The sequence below is a fragment of the Vanellus vanellus genome, assembly GCF_965231255.1.
Source record: "Vanellus vanellus genome assembly, chromosome: 18".
Classification (NCBI taxonomy): Eukaryota; Metazoa; Chordata; class Aves; order Charadriiformes; family Charadriidae; genus Vanellus; species Vanellus vanellus.
In genome coordinates, this window is record NC_138923.1 from 4,248,224 (window position 1) to 4,276,060 (window position 27,837).

Sequence of the window (27,837 nt, forward strand, 5' to 3'; positions counted from 1 at the left end):
ACCTGAGGAGGAACTTTCCTGTGTGGGTGGCAGAGCACTGGCACAGACTGCTCAGAGGTGGGGGAGTCTCCCACTCTGGAGCCATTCCAAACCCGCCTGGACGTGTCCTGTGCCACTGCTGTAGGTGCGCCTGCTCTGGCAGGGGGTTGGGATGGATGAGCTCCAGAGAGCCCTTCCAACCCCTATCATTCTTTGATTCTGTGATTCTGCCTTGGTCCAAACACTCACTAAGGACAAGGAAAGCATCGAACCTGGTGATACCTTCAGCAAAGGAGCCCAGACTCCCATCCTTGTCTTGTACACTCCTATCTTCATCTATAAGGAAGGCCCAATTTTCATAACCTGGTGATAGCCCTCCAGAAGAAAAGCCTTTCTCCATCCTATGCCCACATGAGGCTCCCAACACCGCGAACCGGGTGGCTGTTGCCTCCAACAACAACCTCCCAGTCCCAAGAAGGAGCTGTAGAGGAATGAGGATTGTCTCGATGCCCTCGGCTTGCAGTGACACGCAGCTGATCGGGCAAGGCACTAGTCAATTAGAAATACAAGTAAACACAGCATTCATTCATGACTCCCCAAGCCCTTCAGGCTAGGGACAGCCCTTCCCTGTCTGGCTGTCAGGGAACACTTCTGTGCACAGGATCAAAGCTGTCACGGAAAGAACGAGCAAATTCCAACCAACCCGTCTTTCAGTGGGATAAAAGGGGGGCCGTTGCTAAGATAAATTAAAACAAGGCTGTGAGGAGATGTCTCAACATCTACGGAGACACTGGTGTGCACAGACACGGAAAACGAGAGTTGCAGCTGGTTCTTGGAGAGACTGTTTTCTGGAAGAGCAGCTCCAGGCAACTTCAAGCCTTGTAAGTGAAAGCCATGAAGCCATGATAAACTGGGTGGCTCTGCAAGAGCGAAGCTACAAAGCGATACCATGAGCCTCTGCTCACTTCTGGGCAAGAATAACATGTTTTTTTTTAACATCACTACTAAACTACATTTAGAAAAGAAAGAAGGAGATGACAATGACACTCTGAGCTGCAAAGTTTCTTCACCAGAGCTCAAGCAGTGATTTCAGCAATCCTCCATAGGGAAGGAAGTTTTGGAGCCATGCTTTAAGGGAGAACATGAACATAGAGCTGAAGAGAAAGTGGAATCAGTTACCTCATGATTATCAAACCTTCCTTCATGAATTATTGGTGTGATAGCTGAGAATTACAGACCGCTAGCATCAAATGCCTGAATGCGCCCTTCACACAGGCGATGGCTCAGCCTAAGCTTAGCTAAGGCTTGTCTGGAGGTGTGGCGCGCAGTTTCCAGCCTTTCTAAAAGGCTTTCAGAAAATCATTGTTCATATTGCACATACAGGCTTCCACCAACACCTGGAAGAAGATGTGGAGACAGCCCAGGTTGGATGGGCAGCATGGTCCCAGCTGCCGGAGCGCTGCTCTGGGCATGCCTTGTCGGAGGCTCCGTTCCAAGCTGGCTGCTCTGTGCTTCTCCCCCCCCGTGACATCCTCTCAGCGATAAAGCACAGGGCCCACGCTGCGTGTGCGCACACTGCTTGTGGGCTCAGGTGCTCTTCGAGTACAAACAAGCAGTAAGGAGTGGGATGAATAAGCAGGAAAAGCAACCTCCACTGGTCCCCCTCACTTACGGTCTGCGTTCGCAAGGAGCAAGCCGAGGCAAGTAAGGAGCAAAAAAAAAACCTTCTTGAGCAAGAATTTCTCTCTGCAACAGAGTGCTAAGTCCAGTCTCCCTGCACTGCCCCGTGCTGAGGGACACCCCCGCCTGCTGCGGCTGTAAGAGCTCAGACTCAAGTGTTTGCGTTAGCTGCCCCGTCCAGGAATACAGATGAAGCTGTGTGCAGCGATGCTCCACCAGACATGTCACCTTGGGGAAGGAGAGGACATGGCGTCCCTGCAAATGGTGGGCTAGACGTGGAACGCCGTCCTCCAGCGTCCACCCTGACAACACAGTCCCTTTAGAAAGACAATAAAATGAGCGTGAGCTCATCCAACATATCCCGCACCACCCGCCGCTGCCTTCGCCCATCGCTCCCAGGAAAGGGCACTGCAGCTGGGGGTGGTGGAGGTGGTGGTTTCAAGAGCTCTCCAAAGGGACCGGCGTGAAAGCGAGGGTTCCTCCTTTCTCCTGAAGAAAACCCAGATGGAGCAGACCCATTTCAGCAGTTGTCAAATGGAGCTGCACAGGGGAAAGCGTAGAGGTCTGCAAATAAAGTAAGGCAGAAAACTGTGTGAGTAGTGCAGCCCCCCTTCCAGAGCAGCCATGCACTTGGCAAGAGAAGATTAACCATGGAGCCTGGTGACTCGTGGCAGACTTGTCAGCGGCACAGACTTCATAGGTGAGGTGGAAACGGCTGTCTGTGTTTAATCCTCTTTATAACAGTTGAAGCCCCAGTCACTTTGGGGAAAAGGACTGCTTTGCAGACTGGATTCCTGGGGACATAACGGGTTACTGCAGCTGAGCTTACTGGTTCAGCATGCTGGCAAGGGATCCACGGTGTTCCCTTGTACCAAAAAGGCTCTGGGTAAAACTCCAAAGGAGGAAAATGAAATAGGACGTGGCTCAGCAGAGGGAGACGGGCTTCGCTGCCAAATTGCCAGCTCTCATCCAGACGAGCACTTGGAAGTCATCAGCACTGGATAGCAATTCCTGGTAGCTTTTGTGGAACGAGCTTTGGGGGCTTAAGTACAGCCCTAACAAAATAATCACCCCGTTTCTGCTATTCAAACCTCTTTGAGAGCGCCAGCTGCACACCCTGCTCGTGAGCCAGCTCCTCCAGAGCCGGGGAGAGGCAGCGAGGAGGAACTGCTGATCCTCATCTGCTTGCTCAGAGGGTAGAAAGCATCAGCTCCGGGTGCTCTCGGGCCTGCACTCATCGCTAGAAAGCTGGCCATGCCCTTGAGGGAAGCTGCGCTTCCTTCTCTTCCCACCCACATCACCCACCATCCGCAGCATCTCACAGAGGAGTTATTCAGATCTGGGAGGTCTTTTCCCCAAAACCACCCCCCTTTATTCCTGGACTTGCCATCGCAACTGTAGCCCCGGGAGAAGGGATCGAGGTCCCTCTACCTCCCTCTCTCCTACCCCTGAGATGAGTTTCGGTTATCTGCTCCCCCGCCTGCACCCAAGGAAGGGGCTCGGAGGACAGCCCGCTTTCCCCACGGCAAACCCGACAGTTTTTTCTCCACAACTGGAGAAACCCGACGTATTCCTGGAGGATCACTCTGGCTTTTATTACCTAGTCGCTGCACAGCGTTCGTCAGCGCTGAGGCCCAGCTGACTGGCTTCTTCTCGAACAAAAATATGGGCAGCCCAACCCTATTCCTGATGAGGTCAAAGGAAGTTTTTGCCATTGGATTGGAGAGAATCAGAACCAGACCCTGGAACGTACTATTGCAATGCCATCTCCAGCTGCCAGCGAAGCCAACAGAAACACTCCTGTTGTCTTCACTGCAAGCTGGGTCCAGTCCAGAGTAAGTAAACCCAGTTTTAGCATTCAGGTCCACATTGCACGAGCCCCGTGCAGAACTGGATAACCTCCCAGAGCACTCAGATTGCTCTTGCAAAGCCTCTGCTTCACACCTAGGGAAGGGCTTTGCAGGTGACCACTGCTGGGGTGCTCCAAAGGTCCCGTTCTGGCAGGAGGATGAGGGTCAGCTGCAGGGGCTGTGGTGCAGCAGCAGCAAGGACAGAGGGACTCCTTATCAGCCCTCGCATCTGAACACGCTTTCGCTAACGCTGCTGGCGACTCAGTTGAATCCTGCCAACATCTGTTTGGAAGCACAGCACCGCGGATGTGGTTAGACGCATCACGGCAACTTGTGGGAGTTATTAGTTTGTTTGTTTGTCTGAAATATGTCTTTAAAAAAACCCAAAACAACACAACAAAACAAATAAAATAACAGCCTTCCGCTAAGCGTCAAGCTTTGCGTAAGAAAGGGAGGACGAGCAGCACAGGGTGTGCAGAGGTAGCGCTCGCCTGTTGGGGTGCCTGGCTCTGTCTCCACGCTCCACCAGGATTTAATAACCCCACAGCACGAGGTGACTGCCTGCACAGCGCGCAGGGGTCCCTGCTCAGGATCAGCATTTGCAGATGTGGGGAAACGCTTCCAACGTTACCAGCAGCACCTCCTAGTGCTTGGACAAGAAGAAAACATGATAACACCACTACTATAACAATAACAAAAGCATAATACCTAATTCTTTTGTATTGGAGTGCTGTTTTGTCTTGAGAGTTCCCAGGAGATGACGGGTTTCCTAGTGGTCCAGCATTTTATACAGCACCTCTTCCAAAAGATCCCAAGTCATGCCAAAAGTACGAATCACTCCACTCACCACAAGAATGCAGCCACATCAGGGGTAGGATGTGGTAGCTCTTCAACAGCAGAAAAGCTTGGAACAAAGAAAGGAGAAGGCTCTCCAGCTGAAGCGGTAGAGGGAATATCAGGAACGGACCCAGGCAGGGATTCCTCCAGGCTCAGCAGGTTAACCCCGCCGACACCACCTGGCTGCTCACCTGGGCCTGACTTAGGACCTGGGTATTGCATTTCATGCAAGGAAGATGTAATTCTGGTCCACCTCTCCTTCACACCACCCTCCAGCTGGACAGACCTAGTGCCACCACGGGCAGAGCAGTGGGGATTTATGGCCAGCACGTATCCGCTGGCACAGGCTATCCATTTATTACCTGGTGGAATAATACCCCATTTGTTGGCAAATTCATAGAAAAGGCGTTAGAAAGGAAATCAATAGCTGTGTTTGCCTGGGAATTTCTCTTGCAGTGAGTTATTGTCAGTGTGGTAACCAACAGGTCTGTGAAGAGTTTGGATGGATTTAACGCTGCTGGCTGTTAGTGATGGGCAAACACTGCTCAGGGCTGCCATGAGGACAATGTTGGGGGAGCCAGCAGTGCTCCTCTGTCACACGATCCATGTGTGCATGAAGTGTGGTGCCAGCCCTTGCTGCTGCCCAGGAGATGCTGTACCGGCAGCGGCTCGGTCCGGCTGTGCCAATCCACCAAGCAGCCAGCAACGCCCGCGTCCCCGGGGCTCACGTGTGGGTTGGGGCAAGGGAAGGCTCACCGAGGAACCGCTACCCATCTTTTGGGGAATGCAGCCATCCTGTGGCATGGCATCTCCCGTGGGAAGCCTGGGTGAAGGCATGACTACAGCCTGTCCAGGAGGGACGCAGCACATGAGTGCAGACCCCAGAAGCGTGCAGGCTGCGGCTTGCAAGCAGCTGCAGTAATGCAGCGGTGGGAGACTGCCGCCGAGCCCCTGAGCAGCCGTGGGGCAGCGTGGGGCCCTGCCACCGGCGTGGCTGCGGGGCAGTTGTGGCCACCGCGGTCCGTGAGGACCTGCTGCCCTCTCGTGGCATTGCGGCAGGATGGCTCTCGGGCTGGAGATCCCGCCACTGCTCGCTCTACCGCTGTCACCCCACAGCCCCTCTGTGGGGACCTCTTCTTTTGGGGAGCCCCACGCCTCGGAAAGATGAGTCTGGCAACACAAATGCGCAACATCCCTGAGTGCCAACATGGGACAACCTCCTGAACTTGATGGTTTGTGACCCCTTTTCTCCCCCCATCATGTCTGGAGAGCCCCACACTGCCAGCTGCCTGCCTCCCTCTGCCCCCAGCAGCCTCCGGCTGCAAACCCCCCTCTCCCTGCTGCTGTTCCGACCGCTGCTCCCAGCTGATTAACATAACTCAATTAAACACAGAACCCTGCGGACTCTCAGCGTCCCGACACACAACTGCAAGGAGTGGCCAGAGAGCCATACCGTGGTGCTTCTGGCTCAGTGGGCATGTCACCCTGCCTGCCCGCGGCAGTCCCTCTGCCCTGGGGCTGATTCTGAAGGTACCAGCAGGGAGAATCCGGAGGCAGACCATCTCTGCCTGCAGGTCGGCCAGGCAGGCTCTGCAGTAACCTCAGCTTCAGATGAGACATTTACAGGCTTGCAAATCTGTGGTATTAAGAAAAAAATATCAAGAAGGCTTTTAGAGACCACCATTAAACCTCTATAGAAGGGGATGGTGCAGACAGCACCAGTGAGCTCGCTTTATCAAAGGAAGTAGCTCTGCAGAGCCCTGCATGGTCTCCACTGCCACCCCGCTGCCTGTGCCAGCTCTCAGGAAGAGCAACCAAAGCACTGCTCAGCTCATCCAACCTTCAGCAGCATCTCAGTGCTCGCGCCCCTGCCCCTGAGCCACTGTGGCCCCGCAAGGACGGCTCCATGACCCCCCAAATTGCTGCTGCCACCCCCCACGGGCTGCTGTATAAGACCCATATGGGCAGCTGGCTCCCTCCCTGCTCCAACGCACCCACGTCAGTTTCCCATGGGATGTCCGAGTTCCCCAGCATTCCTGGTCATGGCACAGGATCCCCATACTCCGACACGTTGGGTAACATCATCAGCTCATTGTTATCACCTCTAACCAAATACAGACAGTCCTTTGTTTTCTCCCCAGGATGCATTAAAAGCTTATTTTCTTATTCCCACCATTATTTTTCTCTCATACTGTTCATTTTCAGGAGTGTTCTCACAAAATCTGCCAGACCACCCCAGTTCAATGCTAACGTCCACTTTTATTCACTGGAAAATATATCGGGGGCTGAAAGAGCATTTCCCTGCCGATGCCGGGAGCGAACCCTATGTCCCCTCCCCAGCTACAGTAACACCCCCAGGGAACTGCCAGTGCCTGGGGGGGCCCCGCTGATGTTTGCTGCTCAGGGCCTGAAGCACGGCATGAAACAGGAGACCATAAATCTCACTCATTTTCTTTTGCAACCCTGGTCAGGCTTTGCATCTGCTCTCTCTGCCTTTGAGTGCATCTGCTGCCCACGTTGCTGAACCCTGCTGCTCCTGATTGCTAGTTGGGTGTAGATCCCTTCCAACCGAACTATTCTATTCTATTCTAAAGAGGAAAAAAAAAAAAGTAGAAAAAATACCAAAACCAGAAGGTGGCAAGAATGGCTGCATTATGTTAGTGCTTTTCTCAGTGCTGGTTGGTAGCTGCTGGAGTGGGTGAGCAAGCAACACTGGAAATGTGCTGCAGCGTTTGTTAAAAGGTCTGGGCACGGCCCCACAGCCGGCTGCGCCACACTCCCACCTGGGCACGCAGGCAGAGGGGCCACAAGCACAGTTTACGGGGGCTGACTGTGGGATACTGCCTGGATGCTGCTGGGACCAGCAATGCTGCCGGAAGCACCGGAGCTGCAGCACTGCCGGTATGTGAAGGACACGGTTCCCCTGGACCTGCCTGCCCAGGCCTGGGCTTCTCCCTGCTTCCACAGAGGAAGCCCCAAGCCCCAACATTTCCTGATCTGCTGTGCAGCCCCATGGGAACACAGCAAAAGTCGTCTCCCTGCCATCCGTAAAGCCATCTCACGATGGCTGAGCAAAAGCTGAGCTGAAATGGGCCTGGCATTACTGACGTCCCTTACAGCACTGCAACCCTGAGAAACACCAGGGCAGAGCAGAGCCGTGGTCCAGTGGTGAAATCCCTTCCTCTGGCTACTGCTGCCAGCCTGAGGGTAGCTGAGAGCCCCTCTGATGGGCAGAGAGGTCAGAAATAAAGGCTGGAGAGACGAGGGAAGAGGCCGGAGGGAAACAACTGATTCTATGATTAATTACTCCAGCCATTAACCCTGTGTGGGTGTAATGGAGATGCCATCCTTTACTACCTCCTGTGAGTGGAGCAGAGGCGTCAAATAACAGGGCAACGCAAGCTCTCCTCTGATTGAGGGCAAACCCCGTAACTGCTCCATTCCCCACGATCGGTTGATTCCCTGCCAGAGCCACTGCAGCTGCACCGATGGCAGGCCACCAGTGCAGAATCGGGGCACTGTGGGAAAAGAATTAATACCAACCAGGACACGCGCTGAGCAAGTCCTTGCATAAACAGCTGCAGCTGCCTATCTATTCACTGACGATATTTATGCGCATCACCCAATCAACTGATTACATTTGCTATTCTCTACCTAAAAATAGTCCTGGGACTCCACGGGCTGCTCCAACACAGGTTATGAAACAGGCCCAGAAAGACAATTTTTCAGCGGGTGAGGCAGAACCCGGCGGGGACTCAGGGCCCCTTCAGAGGGAAGGGCAGGGGGAAGGGGCTGCTCCAGCAGCAGGACAGGCTGGTCAGAGAAAGGGTGCGGACCAACCTGCGTGTAGCAAAACTCCAAGTAATAAAATAAATTAAAGAAAATAAAAGAAAACACGTTTCTCCTTCCTTAATTTTCCCCCCTAGAAACGCCTACGGCACACGCGCGGAGGAGGCCGCTTGGCCGTTCCCTGTACGGGCAGCTCCCTGCTCCAGGCCCGGCCCCGGTCCGCGGGCCCTCCGCCTGCCCTTACCGCCCCCCCTGCCCGGCGCAAGGCCCCCCCGCAGCCTCTCCTCCCTCCCCCGCCGCCAGCTCCCCTGCAGGCCCCAGCCCCCGTCCGCCTCCCGGAACTCCCTCTCCCAGCATGCTCTGCGGCGCGGCTCATACGTCACCGCGGCGCGTCGGCGCGGAGCACGCTGGGAAGCGGCGCGCGCGGCCCGGGAGCGGCGGGCAGGTAGGGCGCAGCGCGGGGCCCGGCGGGGCGGGGGCGCCCCCTGGCGGCGGGGTGGCGGCGGTCGGGTTTCCCCCCCCCCCCCCCTTTCCCCTCCCCTCCCCTCCCCTCCCACGGGCGCGGGCCGGGGCCGGGGCCGGGGCGGCCTCGGCGGGCTGAGGAGGGGGCGGTCGGGCCGGGCAGCCCCGCCTGGGCCCTCCCCCTCCGCGGGATGGGCGCTCCCCGCCGGTGAGAGCCCCTCGGTGGATCCGCCCCGCCGAGCCCCCTCGGGCCGCGCCCGCCTCGGGCCTTGCCCGGGCACCTGCTCGGCCGCGGCGGGGGGAGGCGGGGGAAGGCGGGAGGGGGCTCGTTCTGCCATTAAACCGGCCGTTTTAGCGTCCCTTTAAAAGCGTGTGTCCCTCCCAAGAGCCCACTCGCCGCCTCCGGACCCGGGGCTGAGGGTCAGTCAGCGCCATGCCATTGCTTCGGCACCGGGGTGCTGCTGCGAGCGACAGATGCTGAGAGCGTCTGCTTTTGGGAAAAAAAAAACCAAAAACAAAAACAAACCAAATCCGCGTATTGTGCTGGTTCTGTCATCATTACTGAAATATTGTCATAAAGCTGTAGGAATAAGTCACAACGCAAATTTTTGCAGCTTTATGCCATTATTTTAACTTGTTAATAACTGTATGGGGTTTGCGTGGCAAGGTTTTGGTAGCAGGGGGGCTACGGGGGGGGCTTCTGCGAGGAGCTGCTAGAAGCTTCCTCCGTGTCCAACAGAGCCAATGCTGCCGGCTCCGAGACGGACCCACTGCTGGGAAAGGCTGAGCCCCTCGGCAATTGTGGTAGCGCCTCTGGGATAACAAAGTTAAGAAGGAAAAGAAAAAACGGGGAGAACAACAGGAGCTGGAGAGAGGAGTGAGAATATGTGATAGCAATCACCCTGCAGACACCCAGGTCAGTGGAGAAGGAGGGGGAGGAGGTGCTCCAGGCAGAGATTCCCCTGCAGCCCGTGGTGAAGACCATGGTGAGGTAGGCTGTCCCCCTGCAACCCATGGAGGTCCATGGTGGAGCAGATACCCACCTGCAGCCTGTGGAGGACCCCAGACAGAGGAGGTGGCTGCCCAAAGGAGACTGTGACCTTATGGAGAGACCACACTGGAGAAGGTTTCTGGCAGGACTTCTGACCCCGTGGAGAGAGGAGCCCACACTGGGGCAGTCCGTTCCTGAAGGACTGCAGCCCGTGGAAGGGACCCACGCCAAAGCAGTTCATGAAGAACTGCTGCCCGTGGGAAGGACTCATGTTGGAGAAGTTCACGGAGGACTGTCTCCTGTGGGAGGGACCCTACAGTGGAACGGAGGAAGAGTTTGAGGAGTCCTCTCCCTGAGGAGTAAGAAGTGGCAGATGCAACCTGTGATGAACACACAACCCCAGTTCCCTGTTCCCTTGCGCCACTGGCAGGGGTCAGGTAGAGAAATTGAGAGTAAAGTTAAGCCCAGGAAGAAGGGGTGGAAGGGGAAGTTGATTTTAAGATTTGGTTTTATTTCTCATTTCCCTACTCTGATTTGATTGGTAATAAATTACACTAATTTCCTCGAGCTGAGTCTGTTTTGCCCATGACAGTAATGAGTGAGTGATCTCCCTGTTCTTATCTTGACCCACAAGCCTTTCCTTATATTTTCTCTCCCCTGTCCAGTTGAGGAGAGGAGTGATAGAGTGGCTTTGGTGGGCACCTGGTGTCTAGCCAGGGTCAACCCACCACAATGACACAAGCTGAGAATTACAAGTGAAACTAGTTGTTTCACCATGCATGCTAAGTAAAAACTACAGAGTGAGGAGAGAAACTACCACAGGATTTTTTTTTTTTTAATATAAGGAAACCAAACTCACATAATTTACAAAGTTTTATAGCTTGATCCTCAGCTGTGGCTTTCTCTAATACCCTGCTCTGCGCCAGAGGAACGGCCTTGGGAGGGACTGATAGGCAAGAACAACTCACTTTTAAGGAAACTTCCATGAAGGCACAGCTGAGTGCGAGATAAAGATAAAAGTGCAGCAGTAAAAATAATTTCACGTTACTAAGGTGCATAGTAGCATTCTGATAAAAGGGGCTTATATATGAAAAGAATGTCTCACAAATCATCTTTCTAAAAACCGAATCTAGCTTAAAACTAAACAAAATCCTCTCTGCCGTTGTTCTTTAATGAAAATACTTGTTTTAAAGGTGGCTTTTTATGTAACTCTCTGGTGTATCTGGTGTCTGTGCTGCTCCTCCATCCTTCCCTAACCAATTCTTTTGACGTATTTCCAAGGAAAGTAAGACTAATGGATCTGGTACCCTGTGTTTCATTTTTAAAAATGGTTTTAAAATACAGATTTTTCATCCCTTAGAGGAAGGTTTCTGATCTACATAGCAGTGCCCAGGCTTCTGCTTCCCCAGCTGAGATATATGCTAAGAATAAAGGGAAGTGTATTCAGTGCCAGTGGCAGCAAGCGCCTGGATTGCCGCTGCTCCCCGGGTTCCAGGGATGTGATACTTGTTGTGCGACTGTCGAGCCAAGGATCAGATCCCAGCTTGGAACTTGGGAGGTTCTGCTATGCCACTGAATCCCTTCCTGAAACCTGGGCTTTAAAGGACCATTAACTAAAGCTGATAAATTAATATATTTTTTTTCTTCTCTGTATGAACATAAAGAACTTTTCTTCATTGCAGTTTTCTTCTTCCACTTGAACAAATGGTAAACAGAAATACAGTGAACTTTTCTGTCTGAAATGCTCCCGAGGATGAAGCAGGCAAACCCAGCAGGGAAGCGAGAGTGCTGCATGCATGCAGCCATTATTCAGGAAAAGCTGTCTGTTCACATCCCTCTGACTGTCTCTTCATTTTAAAGACTAAATACTTCCTTCTCGTCCTCTCCCCCTAGAAGAAATGTTTTCTTCCCCATTTCTTTTAATGGCTAAGCAAGGCAATAGCAAAGGTATTGAAACCCAGTCTACTGAATAATAACTTAATGATGTGAACCCTGTTCTGTTCCTTTTGAATGGATGGCTGCTTTAGTAAGAGAGCTGCTGGGATCTGCTCCCTGTTGTGAGGGATGTGAGGATGGAGAAACCTGGATTGAAGCTGAACGGCAACCAGAGCGGTATAAAACTGAACCAGAATACATGAATGAGGTCAATGCTGCAAGATTGTGAAATAAGGAGAAATTATATGCAATTAAGCTAAGTTCAAGAACTACTTGTCGTATATATTAACGAATGTTTGGAGTTGTCTGTTAACTCCATTATTGCTAATACCTGCTAGAACACTGCTGTGTTCTGTGTTTAATTTGCATGCTGAAGCATGATGCAGCATGGCGGAGGTTAATGAAATACACTGGCGTAAAATCTTCACTGTGTGTTTTCAGTATGTACAGTCATTCCCAGAACGAGTGGAAGCTGACAAATCATTCCTTCTGGTTTCACTTCCTGGCAATCGTATGAAACCTTGAAAATTTATTTTGGCTATCTAGAAAAGCAGAGTAAAACAACCACATTTATTTCGTTCGTATCTGATGTCACATCTGAATGCAGGTCTCCAGAGGTGATATATTAATGTCCTAAAGCATTGCACCATCTGGTTCCTCTTTTGATGTGCAACATTTTGAATGCTTGGTTTAATCTCCCTGGGTTTCAGTAAATTATGTAAACTCGGAGGCTTGGCAGCGGGAGATGGGCACCATGAGGAGATGATTCAGTCATCAATATCTATTGGGCTTCCTTATTGCTGCCATTACACTTCTTCCAGCTCTACTTATAAATTTTGCAAGTGAATAATTCATCGCACTAGGAGCTGCAAGTTAGTTTTGGAACTTGCCCACTCCGAGATTAGCTATGACTAATCCATCCTTTCCAAACGCAGAAAAGCTAACTGGGCTTCTTTTTTCCAGGTTTGGGTGATAAATCAGAACTAAATTGCATGTATATGTAACTGCTGGTGATGACATAAATCACATTTCCTGTTTTCTTTCTGGACAGAATTGGAGCACCTTGGAATAGATGCGAGTACAAGTCTTTGCACCAAGTAAAGCTGCCTCGGAAAGCCATGGCTGCTGCCCCTCATCTCAACTCGGATGCACTCCGAGAGGTCCTGGAGTGCCCCATTTGCATGGAGTCCTTCACTGAGGAGCACCTGAGACCCAAGCTCTTACACTGCGGGCACACCATCTGCAAACAGTGCTTAGAGAAACTCCTAGCAAACAGCATTAATGGGATACGGTGCCCCTTTTGCAGCAAAATCACACGGATCACAAGCTTAGCTCAGCTGACTGACAATCTTACTGTCCTGAAGATCATAGACACCACTGGACTGGCGGAAGTGGTGTGTCTTCTCATGTGCAAGGTGTGTGGGAGACGGTTGCCAAGACACTTTTGCAAGAGCTGTAGCTTGGTTTTATGTGAGCCGTGCAAGGAGACATCACACATGCCCCAAGGGCATAGAGTCATTGCTATCAAAGAGGCTGCTGAAGAGCGTAGGAGGGAATTTGGGATGAGGCTTGCCAGACTTCGGGAGCTCATGGGTGATCTGCAGAAAAGAAAAGCATCTCTGGAGGGTGTTTCCAGAGACCTGCAATCTAGATACAAAGCAGTTCTGCAAGATTACAGCAAAGAAGAGCGCAAGATCCAGGAAGAACTGGCCAGGTCGCGCAAATTCTTCACCACGTCTTTGTCTGAAGTGGAGAAGGTAAATAATCAGGTAATGGAGGAGCAAGCTTATCTGCTGAACTTAGCAGAAGTGCAGATAATGTCTCGCTGTGACTATTTCCTCGCCAAAATAAAGCAGGGAGATATAGCTCTCTTGGAGGAGGCAGCAGATGAGGAAGAACCAGAACTGACAAACAGTCTCCCAAGGGAGCTGACTCTTCAAGAGGTTGAACTCCTTAAGGTGAGCCATGTGGGACCATTGCAGATCGGGCAGGTGGTGAAGAAACCCCGGACTGTTAACATGGAGGAATCGCTCATGGAAACTGCAGCATCCTCATCAGCGTCATTTCGTGAGCCTGACTTGGTGCAAGAAGAGGCCAGCTGCACACCAAACTCCTCACCAGCCAAGCCAAGGATGCCTGAAGCAGCCACGAGCATCCAGCAGTGTCACTTCATCAAGAAGATGGGCTCCAAGGGCAGCCTGCCGGGGATGTTTAATCTCCCTGTCAGCCTACACGTCACCCTGCAAGGAGAGGTGCTTGTGGCAGACCGAGGCAATTTCCGAATCCAGGTTTTTACCCGCAAGGGCTTTCTCAAAGAGATCCGCCGGAGCCCTAGTGGAATCGATAGTTTTGTGTTGAGTTTCCTTGGAGCAGACTTGCCCAATTTGACTCCCCTTTCTGTCACCATGAACTGCCATGGCCTGATAGGTGTGACTGACAGCTATGATAACTCTGTCAAGGTCTACACCATGGATGGTCACTGCGTGGCATGTCACCGGAGCCAGCTAAGCAAGCCCTGGGGCATCGCGGCCCTGCCTTCCGGCCAGTTTGTAGTGACCGACGTGGAAGGGGGCAAACTCTGGTGTTTCACGGTAGACCGTGGCGTGGGGGTAGTGAAGTACAGTTGCTTGTGTAGCGCAGTGCGCCCAAAGTTTGTCACCTGCGATGCTGAGGGGACCATATACTTTACTCAAGGGCTGGGCCTTAACCTGGAAAACCGGCAGTACGAACACCATTTAGAAGGAGGTTTTTCAATTGGCTCCGTCGGCCCGGACGGCCAGCTGGGACGCCAGATTAGCCACTTCTTCTCCGAGAATGAGGATTTCAGGTGCATAGCTGGGATGTGTGTCGATGCCAGGGGAGACCTCATTGTTGCTGACAGCAGCCGTAAAGAAATCCTGCATTTTCCTAAAGGAGGGGGCTACAATATCCTAATCCGGGAAGGACTCACCTGTCCTGTCGGTATCGCCATTACTCCCAAAGGGCAGCTGCTGGTGCTGGACTGTTGGGATCATTGCATTAAGATCTACAGTTACCATCTGAGAAGATATTCCACACCTTAAAGGCATGTCTCTAAGCAAAGCCTCTTTTGGCAGCAGATTCTTCCAGCCTCATTGCAATCTGACAGGAACCAGTGTCAAGCGTTCAGGAAGATTGTGCCATAACCGAAGGGGGGTTTAGCATAGAGGCCGTCATGTTTTGTGTTTAGAAACAAAATAGCTTCTGTGGTGGTGGTCTGCTTTTTCTTCTTCTCTTTTTATATAAAATCCATACAGTAAAAAAGAACAAGCTCAAGGGAAAGTATTGGTTCCTTGCTAAATGATGGTCACTCCATAAACCTTCTCACCTCCTTACACCGCATCTCCTACACTTCCAGCTTCAACCACTGTATCTTTCTTTGTGCCATAAACACTGACTGACTGCTCTAAATCACCTTCCCTTAGAGGACTAGAGAGGCAATCCTCTTCTTGCTGTGGTACTCACAAGGAACTGGGTAGCAGTTGTCTGGGCAACTACTAGAGAAAGCAATTTCTGATTGCAGCACTGCATAAAACAAAATAGCCCTCTTAAACTGTGCGGAGATGGAGCTTTACTTTCAAACTGACAAGGGAAGGCTTTCTCTCCCCATTTTTCTGGTATTCAGGAGATCGCCCCTGTTGTGTCATTTGTGAACCGTGTCTGTTCAGTGTGAAGTGAGTACTGTGCCATCATGGGAGACCGAGCTGAGCCAGAAAACTGCTCTCTGATGGCAACAGGGTTTTTATTGCTACTAAGAGTTCTGCTAGGTAGAAGGGGGTAAAAAAAAAACAAACAGGGGAAACCTATGGTTGATATTCACTGTTAGTTTTTTATTAAGTGTATCCTGGAAACTGTCTTTGGAAGGTATGTTTGGTACCTAAAGCTTCATGGGGAGGGGGGGAAGGGCTGGGAGAATAAGACTGGGAGATCGTAGTAAATGAGATTAAATGCAACGTATTGCATGTTCACCTGCACTTCACTATTCTGCATTCCGGCCCATTGCATTTAGCAATAGGTTTCCACTCATCTGCACTTCGTCTGTGCAAGCTACTCACTGCTGAGATGGGGATGGGGGGGGCACGACTGTTTTCGCTGTTATTTTTTTAATACTTGGAAGCACATCCATTGGTGCACTGCCTTTTTTTCCCTTGCACAGCAAAACACTGTATTCCTCAGATTTTTTTTTTTTTTTTTATGGCACCAGCAGGCACCAGAGTTCATGTTCATCACGGCTTTGGGCCAAATGAAGCACAAAACTGCAGCTGTGTGAACCAAGGCCCCCACAGTGCTACTCTCCTGGCTGATAAATGTGTACCTCAGTGTGGTGCTGCTCGCCCAGAATAGTTTATTGAAGGAAAGATGCATTTAAATAGGGCACAGTGGTAGCATGTTAATCTGCCACAGATAATAGTTACACTACAGTGCATTTATTTGTTGCTATCAACAATGTAGTTGCAAATTTGGGGGCACGACAGACAATATAAAAGCTGATTTTATGGTGGCTGCCATGCTACAGCAAATTGTTTGCTGCTTGTGCTACAACATGTAAGCAACAGGTGATTTTTTTTTTTAAGTTCCCACATACTTTCCCCTAGTGAAACAGCAAAGTAAAACAAGCTTCGAAGCTGCTGCTGCTCCAGCCAGTTTGCCAGTTACAGGGTTTGCAAAAGAAGCGACGGGAGCAGATTTTGGTGGGATTTTTGCTTGGGTTTTTTTTTTTTTTTTTTGCTTGTTTTTTTTTTTTTTCTCTCCCTGTTCTGCTCAGCCAAAGTGCTGAAGAGGGCCAGCGCAACAAACACCCAGCTGTGTGATGGAGGTGCCCCTCTATCGGGGCAACTTCCTATTTCTCTCGCTATAATTGGCTGGAAAAAGCTTTGGGAGAAGGGAGTAGGAGCTAAGACACCAGCATGGCAGACGGTGCCCACGGGAACTGAACCCCCCTTCCCTCCTGAGCTGCTCTGCGCGTTTGCCAAGGCTACCGACTGGCACATAATTATTTACATTCTCTGCTGCTCTTTCTGGGTGGGAGGGGGAAGTCGCTTAAGGTATGTAACAGCAGTTTAGGGAGCCGATCTCATCTTGCTTGTATGTTTTTGGGAGATGACGACTATTACTGGGCCCTTCTGCAGTTAATTACATTGTAACTCAAGGCATTTTTTCCAGTATTATGGTAATGGCAGTTCCTCTCCTACTGATCTCTTTTAAACATTTCTCCTGTTTCTAAGAACTGCTCCAAGCAGGAAGCTACCGTGGACCTGAATAATTGAAGCAATATTATCTATGATAATATGTACCTCTGTCATTTTCTGTTCCAATGGATTCTTTTTTCTTTGCAATAAACATCACGCTACTAGCAATAACATTTCCTGGAGCGCTTGAAGGGCCATAAAAGCTGGTCCAGTAAACTGAGCAGTTGGTTACCCCAGCCTGTTCCTGGTTACACAGTTCAAACAAAGCGTCTGTCATCTGTTTCTCGCTCGGAGACTGAAGAAAAATAACACCACCCTGCGATGCACTGGTGGGCCAGGACGCTGCGATCGGCGCCCGGGGGTGCGTGTCGCCTGCGGCTCTTCTTCTAGTCTTGATTTTCAGGCGGAAGAGGGAAAAAGAAAACCTGCTGTCCCTCACCCATGGTACGCACGTCCCCTGACAAAACTCGACAGTGACTGTGAGATGATTTTGCAGAGCTATATTTCTTGCTGTGGTGCCCCCACACAATGTTGTGATCGTCTGCCAAACGAGATGAAATGGAATAATTAAGGATTGTGATGAAATAGTTTGGCTTCTGCTCTCTACCTGGAGAAAGAGCTTGTCTGGTTATACGTATTGTGTTTGGTTTTTAAAGATTGTGTAATAAAGGAGAAATCGATCCAATTAAAAGCGCATTGCAAACGGCTCATTTTCTTATTAAAAACACTTCATCTCTCCCTTTGGTGGCAGATTTTTTTTTTACGACCAGTGGGGATTAGACTTGGGAACACAATGGCTATGAGACCCCTTTTATGCTGTCAGGTTGCGGGAGATAAATCTGCTCTCCTTGGCAGGTCTCACGTAACTTTATCTGACACCCCCCTACGCACCTCATAAACAAATACTAGAGTTTCCTACCTTCATTCACGCTGATACTCCCACAGGGGCAATATCTTACTTTTCACCGTAGCCGATACCTGCTGTTTTAGAGGTCTGGTCCAAATTCCCTGGCACCGAGCCCTCAGTAACAGGACACAAAGCCTGGCTGGAGGCTCCAGCACCCACGTCCCACGGGCACCGCTCTGCCGCGCTGTAGAGGTGACACCTTTGCTGGGGCTGGTAGGAGGGCTGCTGTGAGGGCTCACCTGTTTTCCTGGATAATTTTAATAAATGCTGCAAAAATTTGCATTAGAAGCAGTGTATTTAGGTGGAGCCAAAGGGGAGCTGAGCAGTTTGCCGCTCAGCTTCCAAAGGTATCAGTGCATCAGCAGCAGGTTCTCCCCTGGTCCTGCCAACCAGCTGGGTTCGCTGGTCTGGGTGGAGGTTTTTATCATTTGGGCTCGTCTGGGATGATATAAAGCAGCTCTTTAAACAGATACGAGTTGCTGGTTTAGCAAACGTATGCAATCCTTACAGAACAACCGCTGTGCTGCTGCTGTTAGACTCACCCCGCGGCTTTAGGAGAAGTTATGATTTCTTAGGGGAGCAGCAACTCAGCTGTGAACGTTGTTCTGGGCAGCGACCGACAGGCAGAGTTTCTGACGGGATGAGGGGCAGAGCCCACTTCTTAATCAAAGGGGGCAGAGCTACAAAAGTAGAAATAAAGCCAGATGCTTCGAGTCTTTTCTTCTGTATAGCCTAAGTGATTTTTCTGGGTCATTACTCAATGCGAGGATTTAAAGTTATTTCATTTTGCACAACTAATTACTCTCCTTGCCTGGTAATTTTGGATTACAATGAGCAGTGCATAAGGTCATTTAGCAGACTGAGTCACGGCACATATTTTAGTCTAAACTAAATTTCACGGCAACCAGCTAGATTGTTTTTTCCTCCCCCGAACAAAATGTCAAAATCTGAGGTTTTGAAATAAATGTAATGACATAAACCGCAAGCAAGTAAGAGTGTTACAAAGGTAATAGAGTGGTTCTCTATAGGAATAGATCTCAAGGACAGGGAAATTCTGTACGCTTTACTTCTGACCAAGCAGGTATAAGGGAAAGCCATTATCTCCTTTAATAGATGCAAAGCTTGCCTTACAGCTCTCTGAATGCACCTGATTGTGTCTCGGAAACGAAAACTAAAGGTTCCCGTGCACTAGTTCAATCTTAATTGTGTTACGGCAGCATCAGACCTGAAGGGAGATGAATGAGACCTTGAGAGGACAGAAGGGATCCACAGACCCTACTCAGAAGAATATGGACTGCTATTTTAGCAGAGCTCGAAGCTGTATTCTTAATATCGCTTCTATTTTATGAAGATCTTGTGAACACAAGAAAGCGTAAGTTTAACCTCTTAAAGGTAAATGCAAGCAACGGCCTATGGTCCAAGAGAAGAGAAGCAAGTACTGGGGGGTTTGGGGAAGGCTGGTGGGCAGAAAGCCTTAGGGACTGTGATAGGATCTGTCAGGGCACAGCCCCTCCCTGGACTGTTCTAATGTAGGAGGTGTTCCTGCAAGGGAACATCTTTCACACCCGTACCAGCCGCTTCCAAAGCTCAGCGAGCTGAGCACCCAACGCGGGCAGGTGACCCCAGCCCAGGAGACTCTGTCTAGAGATCCTAGGAAATGCAAACCAACCAAATATTTCACTCACTGCAGACCTAAAGCAATGTAACAGTCGGGGAGCAAAACCCTCTGAATCTCCTCCACCCAGGCACAGGACATCCCGCACCCAGCAGCATCCCCAGCTGGGCTTCTCCCCAGGCCCTCGGTGGGCAGGGAGAGGAGGTCCCGCGAACCTGCGTGCTCCTCCGCAGCAGCACGCCACCGGCACGCCGTTTCTTTTTCCAACTTTTCCCAGCTGGAGAACAGAAGTCTCCCACGCTGAGGCTCAGCTAGTCTGCACCGTGTGAAGGAAAAGAGTTGTCACTCAATTGCTCGACAAGACGAGACCCTCCGCATTACTGCTGATAACGTCTCCATTTTCTCTAAGTGCCGGAGCACTTACAGACATTTGTTCTGCATTTTGTGTATCGCAGTGAGAACAAGCAAGCTGGAACAGCTCTTGGGGAAATCCCACCGGGGCTGTCAGATTTTGCTCTCGGAGCAGCTCTTCCCTTTCCCCAGCCAAGGTCTCCAACTCCTCCTCGTCCAGCCAGACCCAGGGGCCGCAGAGCAACCGGGTCCCTGATAAACCTTCAGCAGGGACGGAAGCGGTCCCTGGCAGGTGGATGTGCTGGATGGAGGGATCGCTCTTTCCTGCTCTACATTTTGTGAGCATCTTTGTGGTGGGTTGACCCCCAGCCTCTCCCCTCCAGTTTTATCTCTGAGCATTACACGGTGTGGAAGGGCCCAGTTTGGGTCAGCAGTCCTGGCTGGGTCCCCTCCCGGCATCTTGCCCACCCCGACCTACTCGCTGCAGGGACAGAGTGGGAAGGAGAGGAAGGCCGGACGCTGTGCAAGCACCGCTCAGCAGCAGCCGACGCGCTGGGGTGTTCTCAGCGCTGGTTTAGCCACAAACGCAGAGCGCAGCACCGCGGGGGCTGCGACGAAGCCGCTTCACTCCATCCAGCCCACACCCGGCACGTTCTTACGCGCAACAGGCGGTGGCCGGGGGTGTCACGTTCACCCCAGCTGCCAAATTAAGATGCTCACACAATTGGTACAAACTTAATGAGGTGCCGTCGGCGTTAAATGCTGGCTTCGACGGGGGAGAAAACCGATGCGGGCTCCCGTGGCACAGATCAATGGCCGGGTCGATCTCAAGGTCCCCGCTTGGAGGCCGCTCCGATGAGTTAAAGCATGGCTCGGCCGCACAGAGCCAGAGCAAGGAGCCCCCAAAACAGGCTTTTAATCACTCTGTGTGAAATAAAATCAGGGTTTGCTTGGGTCCGCTCGCGGGCTAATACAGTTCCTAGGTGGGGAGCCCGGGGGATGTTTCTGTATCTGCCCCGAAAGGAACCCGGCACCCACTTTCTGCCGTCCCTGGCAAGAGCTGGATCCCTTTCTCCTCCGTTCAGACTGAAGGAAGCGCTCCGCAGACACCGACCCACGTCACGGGCTGCGAGGGCGGCGGCGGGGCTGCTCCAGCCCCGGCAGAGAGCCAGCGCCTGCCCCGGGCGCTCGACGAGGGGTCCGGCTGCCAGCGGCGCCGGCTCTTCTTCGAGACCGTGTTTTCAATTAGGGCTCGAAGCGCAGATTGTGCGCTTTGTTGGCGGGGGGCCTCCTCCCGAGGCCCGCCGATTGATTTATGAAGATGATTAAAATATTAAAATAATTTCGTGCGATGCTGCAAACACGCCGCAATGTGCGTTTTTATCATATTTGGTGCCGTTCCAATTAGCTCGAGACTCTCCTCTCCCCCTCCTCTTCCGACCTGCTTTGTTCGCTAACAAATTACAGTTATCCTGGCCTCGCTTTTGTATTTATTAGAGATGATGCATATGTGCGCTCTCAGAGCAGTTCGGAAACGGGCTGGCTAGCAGCGGGGAGCCCGGCGGGCCAGAGCTGTTTCTGAGCGGAGGAGGCATCCAGAACTGTCTAGCTGGAGCTATTTATTCAAATCCTCCTTATGTCACTGGCAAAATGAGGGTAAATCAGTGGAGAAGCTGGGAATAAAATCCATCTACCATGAACAGCAAGCTCGTTCTCCCAGCTAACTGGGGTTTCACCAGGAGAGAGCCCCGGGTTTTCCCTGATAACCTTCTTCTCCATCCAGACCCGATCTCCCCCGGTATTGGCAAGAGCCCTGAATATCCTCAGAATATCCAAGAGCATTTTCTGGCCATCAAAGAACTAAGTACAACACTGGTCCCCTCTGCAGTACTGACGGCCCCAAAGTTCAACCGCACCGACCCCACCAGCTACCGAAGCCACAGACGGAGCCACCCACGACGAGCACGGTCGGAGCCAGCCCTGGCGGCTGAATGCCACACCATCAGAAATGAAATGCTTATGTCCGGGCATTACATGCAAAACCCCCAGGGATCTGTGCGGTGCCACGAGTGCTTTGGTGGGGAAGGATGCTCGGGATGTCCCCCGCACGCCGGGACAGCCCTACGAGCGGCACGGCGCCGGCACGGCTCCAGGGGAGCGAGGGAGCCCGCCTCGGCCAGCCGCATACCATGGACTAAAAAGGAAATTATTTTGTCAGCGAGGCACTGCTCGCCTTCAGGCCCCGTGCCACCGCAGGGCTTTGTGGTTGAGCCCCAGGAACCACCACTGCCCCGGGCTAGGGGGAAGGTGGGGGCTCAGAAACAGGAGATATTTCACCACTGGACCAAGTGTTGCCAGTGTTCATCTCCCCTCTGGCCGCAGCACCGTGAAACAGCGGCGATGCTCATGCCGGGCTCAGACTGCAGCACCCGCCTCTCCTTCCCACCCGGCATCTCCGGAGGAGCCCTGCGTCTGCGGTGATGGCGCTGGGGCCATGGAGCCACTCCGGTCTGCTCCCCACTGCCACGTTTGCCCAGGGATGGCAGGGAGCACACCCAAATGATTAATAATGCCGTGAGTACGTAAACAACACACCTCCCCGACGCTTTCTCCTGCTGAACAGGGGCATTGCTATGGCAAACTTCATTTATCACTATTTAAAACCCAAACAAACGAGTACCGGGCGGTATAAATACGCGTAGAAGATGAGCTGCGCTGGGAAGACAAAGGAAAAAAAATCAGCAGAAAGCGAGGGAGGCGGCAGGCGGGAGCAAAGCTCCGTCCAAGAGCTTCCACGGAAGGAGGCCGCTCTCGGCAGCGCCGCGGGGCAGGATGCAAGCGCCTCGACGAGCTCCGTCACCATCAGCCCTACGACGGGCCCTATGAAACATCACAGATGTTTTTCAACGGAAAAACATCAGACCCGGGGAATATCCCCGGCTCCCTGGAGGAGAGAGATGAATTGGCAAATGGAAGGCTACAGCGATAAGGGAGTTTTTATAAACATAACCTAATTGTATTACTTCAAAGTCCTGAAGTTTATTGCCCTGTTTAATGATGTGTCTCGTTATTTATGGTGTAGCACAATGAGTCTGCTATTGATTTAATACACTTCCTTAAAGACCGTCATTGTCACAAGCAATAAAACGAAGCCATTCTGAGACAGCTCAATTATGTCACATCTCCATCACCCGACCCTGAGCACCCCTGGCGTGCGGGGGCCACCGCGGCGGGGCCGGGGCCGGGCAGTGAAGAAGGTCCCCCCGGGGAAGGACGGAGCCGGAGTACGGCAGCCGGAGGGCAGGAGCGGGCAGGATGGGTTCTCTTGGTTATGGGATGCTGTCACCATCTCCTGCTGCTGGGCACTCAATGTGGTACAAGTCTCCTGTCTGCACCCACTAACCGGCGCAGTGATGGCGTTTGCACAGGGGAGAGGGGCTGACAGATGGCAAACAGCACAAACAATAACTGGTATTTGTGGCCCTGCCCGTTCCCACCGCACTCCTCACCTTTCTGGTACTGGAGCCAGAGCTGCTGCTGGACCTTCTTGCTGGGGAAGTGGATGGTGCAGCTGAACTCGGAGCCGTACAGAGCCTCTGCGATGTAGTGGGAGCCAAACTGCTGGATGAAGGAGAGCAGCTCCTCCCGGCTGCTGTCCTTGTTCAGGATCTTCAGGATGTTTGCAAAGCCTGCGGGAGGGAGGGAGGCAGGGGATTGGCAGGTTGGCCAGGCAGGGCTGCCAGCCCCAGCCTGCGGGGAAGGAGCCCCAGAAGATCCCACGCTCAAGACACCCAAGTCCCCACACGGGCGCAAAGCGCAGTTCCTCCTCTCTTGCCTCCAAGGTCTACACGATCCTTTGGAATCCACAACCTATTTAGCCTGGGCTGTGGCTCTGGCATCCTTCTATGATTCTTCTCCCTAAGACATTTCCAAACCCAATTTGTAGGGAGGTACATGTGAACCCAGGTGTGCACAGACACACATATCCACACACACACACATGAACACCCTCCCCACCAGCTCCATCCCATTTTCCAGGCTGCTGGGACACCATCAACGCTCTCCCCAGAGGATGTGCTTGGCCTTTGCTTTGCAGTAACCACAACCAGAGATGTTCTCCTGGTGTAATTTAATACGGATTGCACTGCAGACCATCCCCAGTGTAAATACCCTGCACAACTGATAACTTTTAGGAAAGCTGGAGACAACCCAGAGGGATACATGGGGCTGGGCTGGTGGCAGCTCCGTGGGTGCATAAGGGTTGGGGCATTGATAGGACGAGGGGGAACGGCTTCAAACTGGAAGAAGGGAGATTCAGATTAGATATCGGAAGAAATGTTTCCCTGTGGGGGCGGTGAGCCCCTGGCGCAGGGTGCCCCGAGAAGCTGTGGCTGCCCCATCCCTGGAGGTGTTCAAGGCCGGGTTGGACGGGGCTGGGAGCAACCTGGGCTGGGGGGAGGTGGCCCTGCCCAGGGCAGGGGGGTGAAACTAGATGACCTTCAAGGTCCCTTCCAACCTAAACCGTTCTATGATTTCATGATTCTATGATCTCTTGAGCAGCGCCCTGCAGCGCCTGTGCGGGCAGCAGGGACTGCTGGCATGGGACAAGGCCATGGACCACTGCTCTATGGAGGTGAAATATCGTGGAGGCACTGGGGACGACACGGTGCCTTGGCATCCTTTAGAGCTGGCTGGTATCATCGTTTTGGTTCAGTGGTGGAACTGAAAACATACTGCAAGAAAATACGTCATAGCTGTCACCAAAATGAGGTTATCTGGCTGGCTGGTTGGTTCGTTTAGTGAAGGAGAAGTTTGGTTTAATAAAAAAGCTAGAATAATTTATTTTGAGCTGAACCCAAATATTTCGTCCAGCTCCGAACAGGTTATTTCATTCCTGGGCTGTGCAGCCTGTCTGCACTAAATCTTTTTTTTTTCCCTTTCCCTCTTTAAAAACAGGTTGATTTTTAAATAAAAAATGCTGTTTTGAAATGAAAAGGCAAAACATTTCAGGTCGCAACAAAATGTTTCAGCATTTCTGAAACAAAATGTGTAGCTATAAAAACGTGGAAGTGAAATGTTTTGACGTTTGCAGGATCCTCCCGCCCGCCCCTTCTTCATCTGCAACTCCTGCTTTCTATGACCCGCATTTACAAGCGCCTTGGGTCCTTTTGAAACCATGTTTTTTCAAGAAATTACTGTCTTTCGTACATCATGTATACACAGCCACCCCTACACAAATCCTCCCCGCAGTGTTTCTTATTACCTCCATCCTGGCTCTGACCCAGGCTCTTGGTTTGTGCAACCGAGCCGCACAAACTCCCTGCCTCAGTTTCCCCCCGCCCCATAAAAAGGAGGAAAATCTCTCTGCCTGCCTCTGTGGCAGCGCTGGGAGCACGAGCTACTGCCCAAGCAGAGCCTGGAGATGGAAAATGCTGGTGAGATGCTCTGCACGACCATGCCTTGGGGCAGAAGACCACCACCCACCCGCCCACGCAGACGTGCTGTCTCCCCGCTGTTAGAAGCCCTCACCTGCAGAGAGGGTGATGGAGCTGAGCTTCACCCTGTAGAGGTTGCTCCTGACCCGCCAGTGCTGCACCATGGGGTAGCCCATCGCCTCGTCGTACTTGATGTCCCCTGCAAAGGAAGAGCCACTGCTCAGCGCCGGCCGACCCGGCGGCTCTGCTCCGGGGAACGCTTGATGCTCTCACCGAGCAACTGCTTTGCTACAAGCCTCAGGGGCGAGGAACGGGGTGGTAGCAGGGATGACCTCCTCCGGCGGTTATGCCATGGGGTCCCCGGGCTGCTGGCAGGACCAGCATTGCCATGGCTGTGGCTGCCTGGAGCTCGCAGGGACGGAGATGCCGCCGTGCCGTGCTGGGGTGGACTCCCCCAGCCCAGAGGCTATTTCTGCCCAAGGGATGCAGGAGGGATGCGGCAAAGGACCCCGCAACGCCAGGGATGCTGATGCCCCTCGGGGACCATGCTGGGATCCAGGCTGGGAGAAGGGGTTCGTGCGGCTGCGCTCTCCCCCGAGGGAGCTGAGCCCGGGGGCAGCTCGTACCGGTGAGAAGCTGGAGGTCGGGAAGGGGCTCCGAGAGGACGCCGCGGCACTGCTCCTCCACGGGCAGCGGGATCACCATGAGGCCGTCGGCCAGCTGGGGAAAATCCTTGATGAAGTTATTCTCCCTGCAGAGAGAAAAAGACAACTGCAAAGCCACGATGCAGGCCACGGCCGGGCAGGGGCGCTGAGCCGCCCCGGCGGCACCGGGACGGATGGCTCAGGAGGGTGAGGGACATCTCCTGCGGGCAGGAGACCGAACAGAGGATGGGGTTTGCAGCCCCCGCCGCCAGCCGCCCCTGGCCACGCAGCCCTCCGAGGTGATGCTTAATGAGCTCCCTGGGGACCGCGGCTCCGTTAGCTCTCCGGCAACGTGTGACCGCTCTCAGCCTGGGGACCTGGGCACCGGTTTTGGCCCAGATTTTCAAAATGTGCCACTGGAGAGGGGCAAACAGCGGTGAGGAGAGAGGAACAGCTGCTACACTCCAAAACTGCCCCTTTCCACCACCAGCAGCATCTTCCCAGTATGGGACTGTGACCGAGCACCAGACCAACCCCTGCTGGGGGACACCAGCCCAGGCAGCGTGGTTACCCCCACGGATCTGCCCCCGGGTGACTGACTCTGCAAAAGGAGGAAAAGGTACATTTATAGACAGACACCAAAAAAAAAAAAAGCCGGCGCGTGCAGCTCGCAGTGCGATTTTACCACATATGCGGGATCTTTTCTAACCTTGGCAGGTATAACATCGTATAATAGGTCCCTAATGAATTGTTTCTAGAACAACGATACCGGGGAAATTATTTGAAATGGTGAACAGACAGGTCTCTGGGAGACGAGCCTCCCCCAGCAAGTGAGACACCTCGCGCCTGCGCAAAGGCAACGGGAGGGGGGATTTTAAATATTGATCTTAGAGCCAAAATATAGGCCAGGAGGCTCTGCGTCCTCCGGGTGCGGAGACAAAAGGGCAGCTGAGCAGGAAAAAGGGAGGTTCCTGCAAAATCAGGTCAGCCCCAGGAGCTGGGGGGAGGCTCAGGCTGGCACCGCCTGCCCCAGCTGCATTTTCCTCGAACAGATTTTCCTTTAAACAGCTGCTGAGTTAACCCCTTTCCCCTGGTTTTACCCCCTGGAGCCCGTCCCTGGGCACGATGCTCCATCATCCCATGATCATCTCCCACGTGGGGACACCTTGGCCACCTCCAAGGGTCCCGCTGCAGCGAGACCCTGGGCTGGCGAAGCACTTCCCTCGGGGACCCCCCCGCTGCTCCAGGGTCAGGATACGGTTCCGGTGGCGAGTGGGAGGCCATAGCTCCATGCAACCAACCTGGGGATGTTCCCAGCCCCGAGGTGGAGGAGGAGCAGTGGGATGAGCAGCTTCAGGTGGGGACACACAAGCGGGACTGAGCACGGCCATGCAGGCAGCCCGGCCACCACGCTGCACCCCTGTCTCAAAGCCACCCGCACCTGATTGTATCTCAGGAGCTTCACTTGACGCACTGCCGGAGAAAAAGTGGATTATTTGTCTGAGGGGAAAAGCCTCTTGCTCACACGTGTGCTCACAAATCTCCTATTGCTCACGCCGGGCACGGGATCCCCGTGGCAGAGTGGTGCTTTGCTGTTCTGAGCCCTTTGCTGTCTTAGTGATGCGAATGGGGAACTGAAATTACTGCCGGAGCCGGGAGCTGCGTGGGTGGTGGGAAGCAGGGGCTGCAAAATTAGGGAAGTTGGTAGGGAACACAGGAAGGAGCGTGTCGGCATCTCTGCTGCTCTGCCTCAGCAGGAAAGGCAGAAAAGCACCAGCGCTACCAAACCCCAAAGTCCCGGAGAAGTGCGATGCTGCACCGGGAAAGAGGGATGCAGCTGCGCCGAGCCCACCTGCCACCCCGGGGCATGGGGACCGTCCCCCCCCGACAGGTCAGCCCTGCACCCAAGGGTGAGCGCACCGGCAGCCTGTCCAGCCCTGTATCCCACCACCAGTAGGACCAGGAGGGACAACGGCACTGGTTGGTGGCACCTTCCCAAGTGCTCTCCCACCGCCCTGCAGCAGGGGACAGACCTGGTGGTGCCAGAAGAGCTGAGCCACGGGGGATAGAAACACGCGGCACCGCAGACACCAGAAGACCACGTTAACCCTGCGCCCGAGCACGGGGCAGAGAAGGTGCAAAGCTGCAGCCTCTC

General features: G+C 52.8%; 2 protein-coding genes across 2 annotated transcripts in view; one reads left to right on the top strand and one right to left on the bottom strand.

The window, feature by feature from the left end:
- Positions 1-27,837, bottom strand: part of ASTN2 (astrotactin 2) — a gene marked incomplete at its 5' end in the record, with an annotated part of 368,996 nt that overhangs the window by 107,606 nt on the left and 233,553 nt on the right. Inside the window, 3 exons of the mRNA XM_082492552.1 lie at positions 23,113-23,292; positions 25,133-25,237; positions 25,665-25,789. Coding sequence (XP_082348678.1) covers positions 23,113-23,292; positions 25,133-25,237; positions 25,665-25,789 — 410 coding nt within the window. The remainder of the gene's footprint in view (positions 1-23,112; positions 23,293-25,132; positions 25,238-25,664; positions 25,790-27,837) is intronic.
- On the top strand, positions 11,712-17,462 carry TRIM32 (tripartite motif containing 32). The gene is made up of 2 exons (XM_082492467.1): positions 11,712-11,731; positions 12,575-17,462. The coding sequence occupies exons 1-2, from the start codon at positions 11,727-11,729 to the stop codon at positions 14,583-14,585; spliced, it is 2,016 nt and encodes a 671-aa protein (XP_082348593.1). The 5' UTR covers positions 11,712-11,726; the 3' UTR covers positions 14,586-17,462.